Raw genomic sequence first — 15193 nt, 5'->3', positions numbered from 1 at the left:
GCACAGGAATTAAGCTTTGTATCACCAGGTTTGTGGGTAGATGAAAGTAAATGTAATCACAAATTTACTGATACTTCATACAAATAAATACAGCACATGTAAAAATTATCATTTGATGTGTATGAAGTGAACTACCATTTGCTTTAATTGGCAGTTCAAGGACCACTGCACATTGGAAACTTATTATCCATAGCTTTTCAGACAGTAATATGTTTGAATAGCAGCTGTCACTGCATAGCAGGTTTTAAAGGAAAAAATGAAAGGTGCGAGCCTAGCTGTTGTCTTTAATAATTTTATTGGTGTGTCTGTAGATGAAATGGTGATTGAACCTTTAACAGGCAAATGGAACCCTATGGTCAATGGAAAATGTTTGGTAATAGTTGGAAAAGAGCAGCTCCATTACCTGATAAAGGTTTAATTTTTCTGTGGAATGTGCATGAGCAGGAGTAGAACTCTGTCATAACTTCAGTCTTTCCTCATATAGTTTATCTGCCTGGCTGGAAACCAGTTTGGTTGTTATCCTTTGTATTTATTCAATCTTGCTTATGTCCATACCACTGACACATATTCCAGTCATGGAAAGATCAGGGTTTCTGTGAGTTTTTTCCATCATCTCCCCATCCATATAGTGAAAAGCCACTTTAATCTTCTGCAGCAGTCCGTATGCCTCTCCCATCTCGCTGATATGTGTGTCAGGTGACATGTTGTCTTTTATCAACACTCCCTTTGTAATGGGTTTATTTATCAAGGAATAGTTTGAAGTTGGTCTTTAGTAGACATTGCCAATTCCAGTACTTTGCATTTTTTGGTAAAGCTAATTTTCCATTCTTGGCTGTGTGTGTGTGTATTTACCCAATTGTAATATACAGAAAAGGAGCAACACTCACTGGATCTCATCTCCTATTCTCCAGTTTATCATGCCCAACCTCAAGTTTATGTACAGTTCCAGCTTGGTTTATGCTTAAATTACAGTTATCTTTAGATTTGAATTCATGTATTGTTCCACCTTGTGCTGACAGATTTCTTAATTAAGAAAGTGATTAGTTATGAAGAAACCCTTGTAAGTTAACTTGTACAATATCAGCAGCATTAATTCAATGCTGCAAAATTCAACTAGCATGAGCATCAACAGCATTAATTTAATGCTGTTATAGTTGCCATAGCAGCTGCTTTCTAACAAACTGGCTTGGGTGAGCTGAGTGGTTTCCATACATCCCCACAAGACATAGCAGTTGTACGCAGTGGTTGAAGCCTTTGCGAACCCAGTTATGTAGAATTTTTATGAGTTATAAATGTCCCACTGTACACTACATAATTTTGCTGTCATGGGATGATTTGGAACTCCTCTCCACACCCTGTTCTAACATTGTAACACTGCAGAGTGCTGTGGGGAGAATGAGCAACACATTGTTTTCGTGTTTTGGGTAAGATTTTGGTGGTTTTAACGCTGTTTCTCTCTTCAACTATTTATTCTTAGTTACATGACATTCACAAGGTATATAAATCTAGTAGTATGATTATGGGCATGGCCTATATCTTTCACAATATGCATGGAAAACGTGAATGAGAAGGAAAGACTATGTTAAATTTACCACAATATCCTGTCAACTTGCTTACTGTAGGCCTATATGTCTCCCTGATCTGGTGCTGACAGTGATCATGGCTGCAAGAAATATTCAACTGTGAGTACTTCTTTCATGCTATATACCATCATTTTAAATTATCTTAAAACAAATTGTGCATAATAAAAAATCAGCCAACACCAGCATGTGTCTGTACTATAGATTGGGCTGATGCTGTATAGGTTAAACAGAAAGTGGAGAACTGAATGAGATATTAATCATAACTTCTCTTTTCCACTATGGTATCTGTTTACCCTGCATACATTTTTGTGATTGATATATAGAAAATCACTCTTAATATAAATCTAAATTCACATCCCATTGCATGAAAAATATTGCATTTACTTACCTGATGTATTTTAATGTTTAATCCCATACATTGTTAACACCTGGCAATGCTTTTTCATGTGTTTCTTTGAATATAGATAATACTGTGATGCAAGGAAGGAAGGGAGGGGATGGGGGTGGGGATAGGGAGTGGTTATGTGTACATGATATTTCAACGCAGCCCAAAAGGATTTCTCCCTGTCTTCTATTTATCTGCATGAGGGGATGGAGAGGGAAATCACCGATTACATGAAGCTGCCTTGCTATGGATATATTGTGTCTTGCTGTATTGCTTCTGACCCAGGGCAGTGGGTGGGAAATAGGGCTGACCCATCATCAATGAGGAGCTGAGATGAGAGGGAGGAAAGGGTGGTGGATGGGAGTGGAATGGGTGGGAGTGGGTATATGCCTTTTGACTTTGACTACCTCCCTTATAAAGGGGAAAAAGCCCTTGATATATATATTTTTTAAATATTTTTGTAAACTTCAAATCTTTTACATACATATACCTAGGCTTTCCCCCTAGTGAAGATAGGAAACCCATTAAAAGGCAAAATAATCACACTGGCTATTGGTTTGAAGGAAAAGTTTAAATCACAGCCAAGATTTGATACACCAGCTCAAATACAAAGGCTAGTCTGTGACATCTCTTCATCCATATAGTGGAATACCACTTTAATCATCTGCAGTAGTATTTATGTCTCCTACAGTCCTGCTGATGCCCATGAATTGTTTCTTCTTTTTTGCTTTTGTAATGGGTTCACTTCCCAAAGAATAGTTTAAGGATAGCCTTTTGCCTCTATTGCCCATTTTGAGTACTTTGGATTTTTTTTTTATATTTTACTTTATTTACTTGTCTCATGATTTTTGTATCATCTGGAAACATGTTGGCATAACTAGTTGTTCCTTCCATCATGTCATTGACATAGACAAGAAACATTATTGGTGCAAGCAACCTTGTGGAACTCCACTTATTACTCTCCAGCTTGACATCTTATCCTTGACTACTGTCCTTGTGAATCTTTCCTTCAAAAAGTCTTAATTCATTGTAGTAGTTTGCCACTCAGTCCTCCAACATGCTCCAATTTCTACATAAGTCAACTGTGAAGTACTTTATCAAATGTGTGTGTCTGTATTTATTTAATTGTATTTACCTAATTGTAGTATACAAGAAAGGAGCAATGCTTGTTGGGTTCCATCTCCTATTTCTAATATACCTAGCTTCAAATTCATGAGTGTGTATTTACCTAGTTGTATTTTACAGGAAGAACTATGCTCGTAGTGACCTGTTTTTATATCTTTCAGCATCCAGTAAATTCTTGTATAGTTGTTGTTGTTGTTGTTGTCGTTCCCTAGACTGTCTGTCCGAGCAGTCCCGTCTCCCCAAGGAAGGCCACAGCCGAAACTGGGTTTTCCCACAAATCCTTTATAGAGTGTATGTTGTGTTGTTTGCGTGCATGATTGTGTATAATGCAGTCTTCCATTATGTGTTGTATGGTATGGGGTGAAGTGTTACATCCTGGGCAGCTGTTCACAACACGGTCGTCCAGCCTCTTCTGGTAGCTTAGAAGTGCTGGGTGGTGACCGCATCGCAGTCTGGCCAAGTGGACTCTGTCCTTACGTGGGAGAGAGGATTCAGAAGGGTGGATATCAGGGGGTCTGGCATGCAGCAGTGTGTTGTCTTTCAGTGTGTTAATGGAGCGGTGAGTGATATGATTATGAATATGTTTCCGGAGGCTGGTATTTGGTGGTTGTGGAGGAAGAGAAGAGAGTATCTGTGTGTAATAAAGGTCTTTGGGTGTAGTTTTAATGTTTCTTGGTGTGTGTGGGTGTTCTGCTATGTAGTGTAGCGGGTGTGATGTGTTTGTGGTGGCTGCAGCAAGTGTTTGTGTGCCTCTCATGTTGAGGTGGTCCTTGACTTTGAGGACTTTTGTTTCATGGTGTAAATGGTCTGTAGGTGATGTATTTGTGCAGCCTGTAATTGTTTTTAGGGCTTTGTTTTGTATGATTTGAAGGGTGCTGTGGTGTGTCTCACTGAGATTAGGAGCCCACGCAGGACTCGCATAATTCATCACTGAGCGTATGCATTGTTTGTATATTGTTATATTAGTTTCTTTGTTTTGTCCAAATGTTGTTCCAGTGATTGACTTAAGTGCGTTAAGTCTAGGTGTGCATTTGTTTTTTATGTTTGTGAGGTGTTGTTTGAAAGACATGGATGTATCGTATGTTACACCAAGAATTTTCGGTGTGTTTGTGTGTGGTATTAGAGTGTTGTTGATGTAGAGATGAGGTATGTATTTGTGTTCTTTTGTCCAGTTGGTGAGAAGTGTTGCTGTAGATTTGGTTGGAGCTATTTTGAGTCTGTTTGTGATGAACCATGTGTTGAGTGTGTCAAGGTAAGGCTGGATTATTTCTGCAGCTTTGTCTGTGTTACGATGTGTGCATGTGATTGTTATGTCATCTGCGTAGGAAGAGATTTGTATTTCTGAGGTGTCTGGCGTGGGTAAGTCATGCATGTATAGATTAAATAATGTGGGGGATAGAACTGAGCCCTGTGGTACTCCGTTCTTAATGTTTCTGATGTGCGATGATTGGCCATTATATGACACATGAGCATTCCTGCCTGCCAGATAATTGGCCAGCCATCTTTTGGTGTTATTGTGCATGTCTGTGTTATATATTTTATTTGTTAGGTTGTGGCGGGGGATAGTTGTTGCACTCACTGTTTCCTCATTCAGGTTGTTCCAGATATCTATCACTCTGTGTGGGAAATTATTCTTTTTCAGATCTCTTCTATAACTATCCTTTTTAAGTTTCTTTTTGTGTCCTCTTGTTTTTCTCTTATCCCACTTCAGTAAGTCATCTCTATCAAGGACATCCATCCCTTTCGTAATTCTGTAGATGGTTAGTAGGTCTCCTCTTTCTCTGTTCCAGGGTTGGTAGTTCAAGTTTGTCCAATCTTTGTTCGTATGTCAATTTTCTTTTTAATTTTTTTTTTTTTTTGTCCTCTTGTTTTTCTCCTGTCCCACTTTAGTAAGTCATCTCTATCAAGGACTTCCATCCCTTTCATAATTCTGTAGATGGTTAGTAGGTCTCCTCTTTCTCTTTGTTCCAGGGTTGGTAGTTCGAGTTTGTCCAATCTATGTTTGTATGTCAATTTAGAGAGTGTTGGTGCCATCTTTGTTGTTGCTCTTTGAATTCTTTCTAATATCTTCATGTTCTTTTTAGTACTGGATGTCCATAGTGTTGCAGCGTACTCTAATTTTGGTCTTATCAGTGTAACTAAAATTTACTTTACCATTTCTTCATCCATGTAATTAAAGGCCACTTTCATTGATCTTGATAAATTGAAAGTTTCTGTGAATAATTTGTTGATATATTTGGTGCCATGTCATTGGTGATAGTTACTCCAAGGTCCCTTTCCAAGTTGACTTTTTTAACTTCCTTTGTACCAATTTTGTATTGTCCTGATATTCTGATTTTGCTTTATCTAAATTCCAATTTACAGTAAGGCCTCGTTATATGGTACATATGCGTTCCTGAAAACCTTACTGTCTTTGTATCTCACAGTGTCTAATATGCTCTTAAATTCATGTATAGTTTTTGCACACACTATTTTTTTATCCATTTTGCTCCAGATATCCACCACTCTGTGGAAAACTGTTTTTTTTTTCCAGGTCTTTTCTATAACTATCCTTTTTGAGTTTCTTATCATGTCCCCTTGTATTTCACTTATCCCAATTTGATAAGTCCTCTCTATCAAGGACTTCTGTGTCTTTCATGATTCTGTAAATGGTCAGCAGGTTGCCTCTTTCTCTTCTTTGTTCCAACGTTGGCAATGTCAATTTAACCAGTCTCTTCTCATATAACAGATTTGAAAGTGTTGGGGCTATTTTTGTGGCTGCTCTCTGGATTTGTTTGATTTCCTTTATATTCTTTTTGGTACTGGGTGACCATAGTGTTGGAGTATACTCGTACTCCAGTCTAGGCCTTATTAGTGTGACTAGTATTTTTTCAACCATTTCTTTGTTTAAATAGGTAAAAACCACCTTTATTGATCTTAGCAAGTTTTAAGATTCTCCAACCATTTTGTTTATATGTTTATCAGGGGACATGTCATTTGAGATAATTACTCCCAGGTCTTTTTCAGATCCCACTTTCTTTACTTTCTTTGTTCCAATTTTATATTGTCCTAATATTCTTTTTTTTTTTCCAAACTCCATTATGCTAAATTTCTTTATGTTGAAGTCTGCTTTCCACTTTTGCCCCCATTTCCAAACCTTGTTTAGGTCTCTATGTAGTGATTCACAATCTGTTTTAGGATTCACTTTCCTCAGCAATTTAGCATTATCTGCAAAGAAGCTCATGTAACAATCCACATCTTCATCCATGTCATTCACATAAATAGTGAACATTATTGGAGCCAATACCGATCCTTGTGGAACTCCACTAATCACCTCCTCCCAAGTTGAATTCTTTTCTTTGAACACTACTCTCATTTTTCTGCCTACAAGAAATCCTCCATCCAGTTTAGTAATTCACCTTGTATTCCTCCTATGTTTTTACATACATACATACATATACCAAGGCTTTTTCCCCCTTCCAAGGGAGGTAGCCAAAAAGGGAAAGGCATAAAAACACTCCCACCCATTTCATCCCCAAATACACTCCACACCCCTCCCACCCTTCCTCTCATCTGAGCACCTCCTGGATGACGGGTCACCCCTGCACCCCGCCCACCGCCCTGGGTCAGAAGCAGTGTCGCAAGACACAGTACATCCACAGCAAGGCCGCTTCATTTAATCGGCGACCCCCCCTCTCCGTCCCCCTTTGCATATAAGGAGAGGACGGGGAGAAATCCCTTCGGGCTGCGTCAAAATTTACTCACACATACTACCCCACCCCCCACCCCCCCGCCCATTTCTCCTCATGCAGTCACAACATCATCCATATACAACCATTCTCCACTCATCTCTGTCTTCCGTCCTCTCCCTTCCTTCCTCAACAGACATTCCCCTCTTCCCCAAAGCCCCCTTCACCCCATCCATCCACCTCATCCTAGGACGTCCCCTCATGTTCACTCCCTCCACATCTGCCTTCCATACCTCTTTTACTAGTCTTTCTTCACTCATTCTTTCCATGTGTCCAAACCATCCTAATGTTTTTAAGTTTTTTAAATAAGTTTTTTAAATAAGTTTTAATAAGTTTTTGTGTGGTACTTTGTCGAAGACTTTTTGTAAGTCTAGGAAAGCGTAATCAATCCATCCATCCCTTTCTTGTATTATATCTATTAGCCTTGAGTAGAAACAGATTAAGTTTGAGGCACATGATCTTCCCTGTCTGAATCCAAATTGTCTCGGGTTTATGATATTGTTTTCTTCCAGGTGTTTTATCCACCTGTTCTTGATCATTTTTTCACAAATTTTGGCTACAGTGCTTGTAAAGGAGGCTGGTCTGTATTGTTGGTTCTTCTTTGTTTCTTCCTTTATGTATTGGTACAATAGTGGCATTTTTCCAGTCCTTTGGTGTTTTTCCTTCTTTGAATGAGCAACTTATTATGTTATATATTTTATCCATTAATTCTTCTTTACATTCTTTTAGCATCCAATTTGCAACTCCGTCTGGGCTGTGTGATTTCCTGACATCAAGGTTCATTAGTTGATCCATTATTTCTTTTTGTGTTATTGTTATTTCTCTTAGGTGATATAGCAAAGCTCAAACAATACACGAGTTCAAATCTAAATTATGATTATTGGAAATCAAAGCTATAGATTAAGTTGGAACTGTACATATGTCTAGGTACATACATACATACATATACCAAAGGCTTTTTCCCCCATACACAGGGAGTAGCCAAAAAGAAAAAGGCATAGAAATCACTCCCACCCATTTCATTTCCGATATATTCCACTCCCCTCCACCCTCCTCCCTCCCTCCTGTTGGCACCTCCTGGATGGTGGGTCATCCCTGCATCCTATCCACTGCCCTGGGTCAGAAGCAGTGTCGCAACACACAGCACACCCACAGCAAGGCCACTTCATAAATTCGGCGACCCCCCCCCTCTCCGTCCCCTCATGCAGGAAAGGAGACGACAGGGAGAAATCCCTTTGGGCTGCGTCAAATTTTTTTCTCATGCATACTTACTCACCCCACATCCCCCACCCACTCCCCCTCATGCATCACAGCCTCATCTATACACAACCCTTCTCCATTCACCCCTATCTTCTGTCCTCTCCCGTCCTTCCTCTACAGACATTCCTCTCTTTTGTAAAGCCCCTTTCACCCCATCCATCCATTTCATCCTAGGATGCCCCCTCATATTCACTCCTTCCACCTCCGCCTTCCACACTTCTTTTACTAATCTTTCTTCACTGATTCTTTCCATGTGTCCAAACCATCCTAATACTCTTTCATCAACCCTATCTCCCAGCTCCCTTTCAACCCCTGTTCTCCTCCTCACCTCATTTCTCACTCTATCCAGCCTAGTAACCCCTATCATACTTCTCAGACATTTCATCTCAAACACATTCAAACTCCTTCTCTCTTCCTCTCTCATGTTCCATGTTTCTGCCCCGTCTGGGGTATTGGCTGCATGTTATTGTGGCAAAGTAGCATGCAGTTGATACTTTAGGGTCTATATGGGGTGCCCCTATGGACCAGAGCCACACATCATTTTGTCTGTGATAGAGGAAAACTCTGTACATAGAGAAATGATGACATTTTTATACTACGACTGTCCCTCCGTTATGCTGTCCCCCAACCCCTTGTTACTGTTCTGTACCATTTCTCTGAATATTCATTTCCTTTTTTCGCCTACCTACCCTGTGGTGGGGGAAAAGAATACTGCCAACAAGTATTTCCACCTGAGTCGTAAAAGGCAACAAAAAAGGGATGGTGGATGGGATTAGGAGTCCAACCTGTAGCCCCAAAAGTAAAGTAAAATAAAGAAAGTAAAATATGTCCAGGTATGTTAGATTAAATGAAGCGGCCTCGCTGTGGATGCACTGTGTCTTGCGACACTGCTTCTGACCCAGGGCGGTGGGCAGGGTGCAGGGATGACCCGTCATCCAGGAGGTGCTCAGATGAGAGGAAGGGTGGGAGGGGTGTGGAGTGTATTTAGGGATGAAATGGGTGGGAGTGTTTTTATGCCTTTCCCTTTTTGGCTACCTCCCTTGGAAGGGGGAAAAAGCCTTGGTATATGTATGTATGTATGTTAGAAAATTGGAGAATAGGAGACAGGACCCAGCAAGTGTTGCTACTTTCCTTTATACTACAATTAGCTGTATTACTCATTCTCTTTTACTCTAAATATTAATTACCACAGAAAATATGATCAAGCCAGTTTGCAAAATATGGGGGTCACTCAGCTACAAATATAAAATAAATGTAATCAAGATGCCAGTGCTGGCATCCTTCCACTTGTGCTACATGACACCTACATAGGCATCATCCTATGGAAGGGGTTAATCTCCCCTTTGACCCTGCCACAAGTGTAGTGTCATCTGCAAACAACAACTGGCTCTTCTTCCACTTCTCTTCATTATCTTTAATCATCTTCAGTTCCCTGCCCATTACCCTCGCATTTACCTCCCATACCAGCCCATCCTTGTACACATTGAACAGCCATGGCAACATGACACATCCCTGACATAGCCCTACCTTCACCTCAAACAGTTTGTTGTCTCCATTTCCAAATCAAACACAGGCTGTACTACTTTCATAAGAGCTCTTGACTGCCCTGTAATGCCCTGTACAACTGTGATCACATCACTTCTTTCTGTTCAGTTTTTCAAAGTTGGCAGATCCAGTGCTTTTAGTGTCTCCTCATATAGTTTATCTGACAGGCTGGGTTTTAGTTTTATTGTTGCCCATTGTATTTTCTCGATCTTTCATATATCCTTCACTCTGTGTGGGGGCCATACCACTGAAGCACTAAGATGGGTGTGACAATGAATATATTTTGGATGGGTGTGGGGTAGGTGTTAGGTGGATGTACATCTTGACATGGCCACCCCCTTTTAAAAGGGAAAGGGCTTTTTTTGGTACATGTATGTAGTTTTAATTTCCATTCATTTTCTTCACTTGACCTTTTGTATAAAATTTTCATGTAATATATTAATGCATGTTGATGTATTGTCACTTCTGGCTGTGGTTTAGTGATTCATCTTGCACTGTAGCCAAAGTCTTCCTACTATTTTTTGCATGTCAATAAGTGTTACCAAACTTTTCTTTTTTTATAATACCACATGCTGTTTTTCAGATTGATAGAATAATAATCTTGGGTTCACATAATTTGACATTGTTAATTTCTTCAGGGATTTCGATCTGGCTTTAAAGATAACTTGAAAGGAGTCAATGTGCTCTTCATGCAGAGTGATGGTGGTCTAACACAGATGGACAGGTTAGTTCAATCAATTACTGGTGTTGGATTATTGATGTATTATATTCTTTATAGTTGGGGGATGTATTTTTTTTTTTTTTTTTTTTTTCCATATTTGATTCCACAACTTGTAGCCCTTTGATATTTTTAACTACATATGTAGTAAAAGAACTTGTTATTAAATTATTAGATTACTTCAGTGCTCTAAAGTAATTGAAGATATATTTGATCAGTTATAAGGTATTTCATAGCAGGAATTGACCCCCTTTCTACCCTGGAAATTATGGATTCACAGTAATGTTATGTAAATACTGTAAAGAATTGTAATTATTATCATTATTAATATTGTTACTGTCATTGGGATTGATAGTAGATTGAGAGAGGCAAGTGGGTACCATGGGGGATTAAAGAATGCATTGAGAAATAGACATTTGGGAATCGATGCTGGGAGGATATTGTATGAAGGGGTGGTTGTGCTGACAGCACTGTCTGGGGCAGAGACATGGAACATAAGAGGAGGAGAGTTTAAATGTGTATGATATGAAATGTCTGAGAAGTATGGTAGGGGTTACTAGGCTGGATAGTGTGAGAAATGAGGAGGTGAGGAGGAGAGTAGGGTTGGAAAAGGTGTTGAGAGATAGGGTTGATGAAAGAGTATTAGGAGGTTTGGAAACATGGAAAGAATGAGTGAAGAAAAATTAGTAAAAAAAAAAAAGTGTGGAAGGCAGAGATGGAGAGAGTGAACATAAGGGAGTGACAGAGGATGTGATAGATGGATGGGGTAAAAGGGGCATTGAGAAAGAGGGGGATGTCTGTTGAGGAAGGAAGGAAGAAGACAGAAGATAGGGGTGTGTGGAGAATGATTATGTATTGTTGATGCTGTGATGCATGGAAGGGAGTAGGTGGGGGATGGGGGCGTTAGGGAGTAGTTATGTTTGAATGATATTTTGACACAGCCTGAAGGGATTTCTCCCTGTCTTCTCTTTTTCTGCATGAGGGGATGGAGAGAGGGAATCACTGATTAAATGAAGAGGCCTTGCTGTGGATAGGCTCTCTTGCTACATTGCTTTTGACCCAGGGCAATGGGTGAGATGCAGCGTGACCTGTCATCCAGGAGGAACCAAGAAAAGAGAGAGGGAGGGAGGGAGGGGTGGTGAATGGGAGTGGAGTGGGTAGTATATGTATGTTATCATTATTAAGTGAGTATTATTATTATTGAGTATTGATGGGAAGAGACTGGAGGAAGTAGATAGTTTTAGATACTTAGGTGCGAATGTGGTGGGAAAGGGAGGAGTGGAGGTGGAGGTAGAATGTAGATAGAAGCAAGTAAATGCCTTGGGGGGGTTAAAAAGTGTAATGACAAATAGACATTTGAGAATGGATGCTAAGAGGAGATTGTATGAAGGAGTGATTATGCCAACAGCACTATATGGGCCAGAAACATGGAACATAAGAGAGGAAGAGAGGAGGAATTTGAATGTATTTGAGATGAGCTGTCTGAGAAGTGGTAGGGGTTACTAGGCTGGATAGAGTGAGAAATGAGGTGAGGAGGAGAACAGGGGTGAAAAGGGAGTTGGGAGATAGAGCTGATGAAAGAGTATTGGGATGATTTGGACACCTGGAAAGAATGAGTGAAGAAAGACTAGTAAAAGAGGTGTGGAAGGCAGAGGTGGAAGGAGTGAACATGAGGGGGCGACCAAGGATGAGGTGGATGGATGGGGTAAAAAGGGCATTGGGAAAGTGGGGAATGTCTGGTAATTTCTGTTAGGGAATGATGGGAGAAGACAGAAGAGAGGGGTGAATGGAGTATGGTTGTGTATGAATGATGCTGTGATGCATGAAAGGGAGTGGGTGGGGGATGGGGGGTGAGGGAGTATGTATGAGGAATTTTTCCCTGTCTTCTCCATTTTTGCATGAGGGGACAGAGAGGGGAGGATTGCCAATTTAATGAACCTGCCTTGCTGTAGATGTGCTGTGTCTTGCAACACTGCTTGTGACCCAGGGCAGTGGGCAAGATGCAGGGATGACCCGTCACCCAGGAGGAGCCAAGATGAGAGGGAGGGAGGGGGGTGGGTGGGAGAGGAGTTTGTAGGATGGAGTGGGTGGGAGTGGATTTTATGCCTTTGTTTTTTGGCTACCTCCCTTGTAAGGGGGGAAAAGCCTTTGATATATGTATGCATTATTATTATTATTATTATTTTCACTATTATTAAAATTTCTTCTTATACAGCTTTATTGGGTCTCGTGCCATCTTATCTGGACCAGCAGGTGGTGTTGTTGGTTATGCTATGACTACCTACAAGCAGTTCAACAAAGAACCTGTGATAGGTTTTGACATGGGAGGAACATCAACAGATGTTTCCAGATTTGCTGGCACATATGAACATGTTTTTGAGAGCACAACTGCTGGGGTTTCCATTCAAGCTCCACAGGTTTGTACAGCTGTATTTTACTCTTGTCAAATGAAGATGGATCACATGTTTTATCCAGTAACATTCTATTGCCAAGTAAAGATTAGGGTAGAAACTGGACTTCCATCCTAAGATCTTTTCCTATACTACTGTTCTCATGCACATTTGAATAGTTTACCTCCTAGTCCTCCAGTAGGTACCAGTTTTACATAAGGTAACTGTGAGATACTTTATCAAAAGCCTTCTCTAGATTGATGTAAACATAGTCCACTGAGCCCTCCCTTTCATGCAGCACATCTATCATTCTTAAGTAGCATACAAGGTTTGACTAACATGACCTTCCAGATCTAAAGCCATAATGACTTTCTGTCAAAATGTTCATCTCTTCAAGATATTTGACCCATCAATCTTTCACAATCCTTTCATATAATTTCACAATTGTGCTGGTCAGTGATACTGGCATGTAGTTAAGTGGTGCCTCCTTACTTTCACCTTTGTGGTCCTGAAGCTTTTCACTCATCCAAGATTCCCCAAAAATTGAGCACTTTCCTCACTTCTATGTTCATATTTTCTAAACCCAGAATCCTCCTCAAAGACCTCATCAAGGATTCAGTTTTGATTGCTGTTGAGTAGGAATGTATGAAGAGAAAATATTGTACAAGCAGAATTGTTATGTGCTGAGAGAGTATAGTTGAATTATCAAGAAAATAATGGTAATTATTGCCTTGAATTTCACTGACTGGTATCCCACAACCCCAGAGCAATTGGCAACAAGGCCCTCCCATAGATCTCTAGGAAGTAACTGGTCTGGTGTTTGTATTATATAATTTTGGGTTGTTTCCATGTCACGAGCTGAAGGGTTGCAATTGTCATTTGTTTCTTCTCCTTATGTGAAAAGTTGGAGTAAATGTAATTGAACTTTATAGAGATGTTGGGTCTGCTCCAAAGACAGTGTCAAGGTTGCACCTCTAGACATGTTGATGGGTTTTGAAGATGGGTGGCAGAGAAATTATTTCCATTAATGCTCATCTCACTGGACACAATGTGCAGGTACCTATTGTTAGTTTCATATAGAAAATAAAAGCATAAAATGTTGTGGAATACTTTGGATTTTCAGTTAGACGTCAATACTGTTGCAGCTGGAGGAGGATCTCGGCTGTTCTTTCGCTCCGGGATGTTTGTTGTTGGCCCAGATTCTGCAGGAGCTCATCCAGGTAAAAACGACATGCAAGTTTTGTGGTTGTTCTTTATGTTTGCAAATTGGAGCTCAGAAACAAAAGGGAAGAATATTTTTATTTGTATTATTATTGTATTCACTTTTGTATTATATTTTATTGTAAATATATTTTTTTCCATTTTAAATGTAAATGTAAATCATATATTTGCAGGACCTGTGTGTTACAGGAAGAATGGGTACCTTGCTGTTACAGATGCCAACTTGGCTCTTGGAAGACTTTTGCCACAATACTTTCCAAAAATCTTTGGTCCAAATGAAGATGAACCCTTGGACAAAGAAGGAACACTAAGAGCATTCCAAGAACTGACTGATGAGGTAAGAAAGTATGACTTCATTGTGTGACTCTGGATATTGTGCCCCCCCCCCAAAAAAAAATATATATACATATACATGAGAGAAATTCGCTAGTAACAGCGACATCAATCCAATAATTTTATGACAGTCGCATTCAGGATTCGAACCCACTGCTATCAGCCACTCGTAAGATACCTTCACAGAGCCTTAGCCCACTACATCAACAGACACATATACAAGTGTCTGTTGGTGTAGTGGGCTAAGGCTCTGTGAAGGTATCTTATGAGTGGCCGATAGCAGTGGGTTCGAATCCTGCATGCGACTGTCATAAAATTATTGGATATATATAATACATATATATATGTATATGTATATATTTTGGGGGGGGCACAATATATATATACATATATATATATCCCTGTCTGGGGTATTGGCTGCATGTTGTTATGGCAAAGTAGCATGCAGTTGATACCTTAGGGTCTACATGGGGTGCCCCTACAGACCAGAGCCACATGTCATTTTGTCTATGATAGAGGAGGACTCTGCTTACAGAGAAATTATGAAACTTTTGATATACTGCTACTGTTCCTGTACCATTTCTCTGAATTTCATTTCCTTGTTCCGCCTACCGTGTGGTGGGGGGAAAGAGTACTGCCACCAAGTATTCCCACTTGGATTGTGAGAGGTGAGAAAAACGGGATGGGGATTGGGACCAGGCATCCTTCTCCCTGTAGCCCCACAGGGGACAGTCCTAAAAAAAGTAAAGGCATAAGAGGGTCTAGGAGTTTTTCAACCAGCACACCAAGGTTTGGGTCTTTTAATGTGCGTGGATGTGGTACAGATAAGAGTAAAAGGGAAAAGATAGGTAGTATGTTTGTGAGAAGAAAGATGGATGTGTTGGCTTTGTGTTAAACTAAGTTGA

General features: G+C 40.1%; 1 protein-coding gene across 2 annotated transcripts in view; it reads left to right on the top strand.

Annotated features, from left to right (window-relative positions):
- The window catches only part of LOC143028289 (5-oxoprolinase), a 105258-nt gene that overhangs the window by 17490 nt on the left and 72575 nt on the right, over positions 1 to 15193 (top strand). Inside the window, exons 1-5 of one of the 2 annotated variants that reach the window (XM_076190160.1) lie at positions 218 to 263; positions 10265 to 10350; positions 12560 to 12761; positions 13858 to 13954; positions 14129 to 14292. In XM_076190160.1, the coding sequence (XP_076046275.1) occupies positions 10316 to 10350; positions 12560 to 12761; positions 13858 to 13954; positions 14129 to 14292 (498 nt within the window). In that variant the 5' untranslated portion in view covers positions 218 to 263; positions 10265 to 10315. Of the gene's footprint in view, positions 1 to 217; positions 264 to 10264; positions 10351 to 12559; positions 12762 to 13857; positions 13955 to 14128; positions 14293 to 15193 lie in introns of those variants that run through there. The other variant, XM_076190158.1, reaches the window with a different exon arrangement.

Source organism: Oratosquilla oratoria, chromosome 9 (genome assembly GCF_046742065.1).
Source record: "Oratosquilla oratoria isolate Oo_2021 chromosome 9, ASM4674206v1, whole genome shotgun sequence".
Classification (NCBI taxonomy): Eukaryota; Metazoa; Arthropoda; class Malacostraca; order Stomatopoda; family Squillidae; genus Oratosquilla; species Oratosquilla oratoria.
The sequence above is the reverse complement of the archived record's forward strand: the minus strand, read 5'-3'. Positions and strand labels throughout refer to the sequence as shown.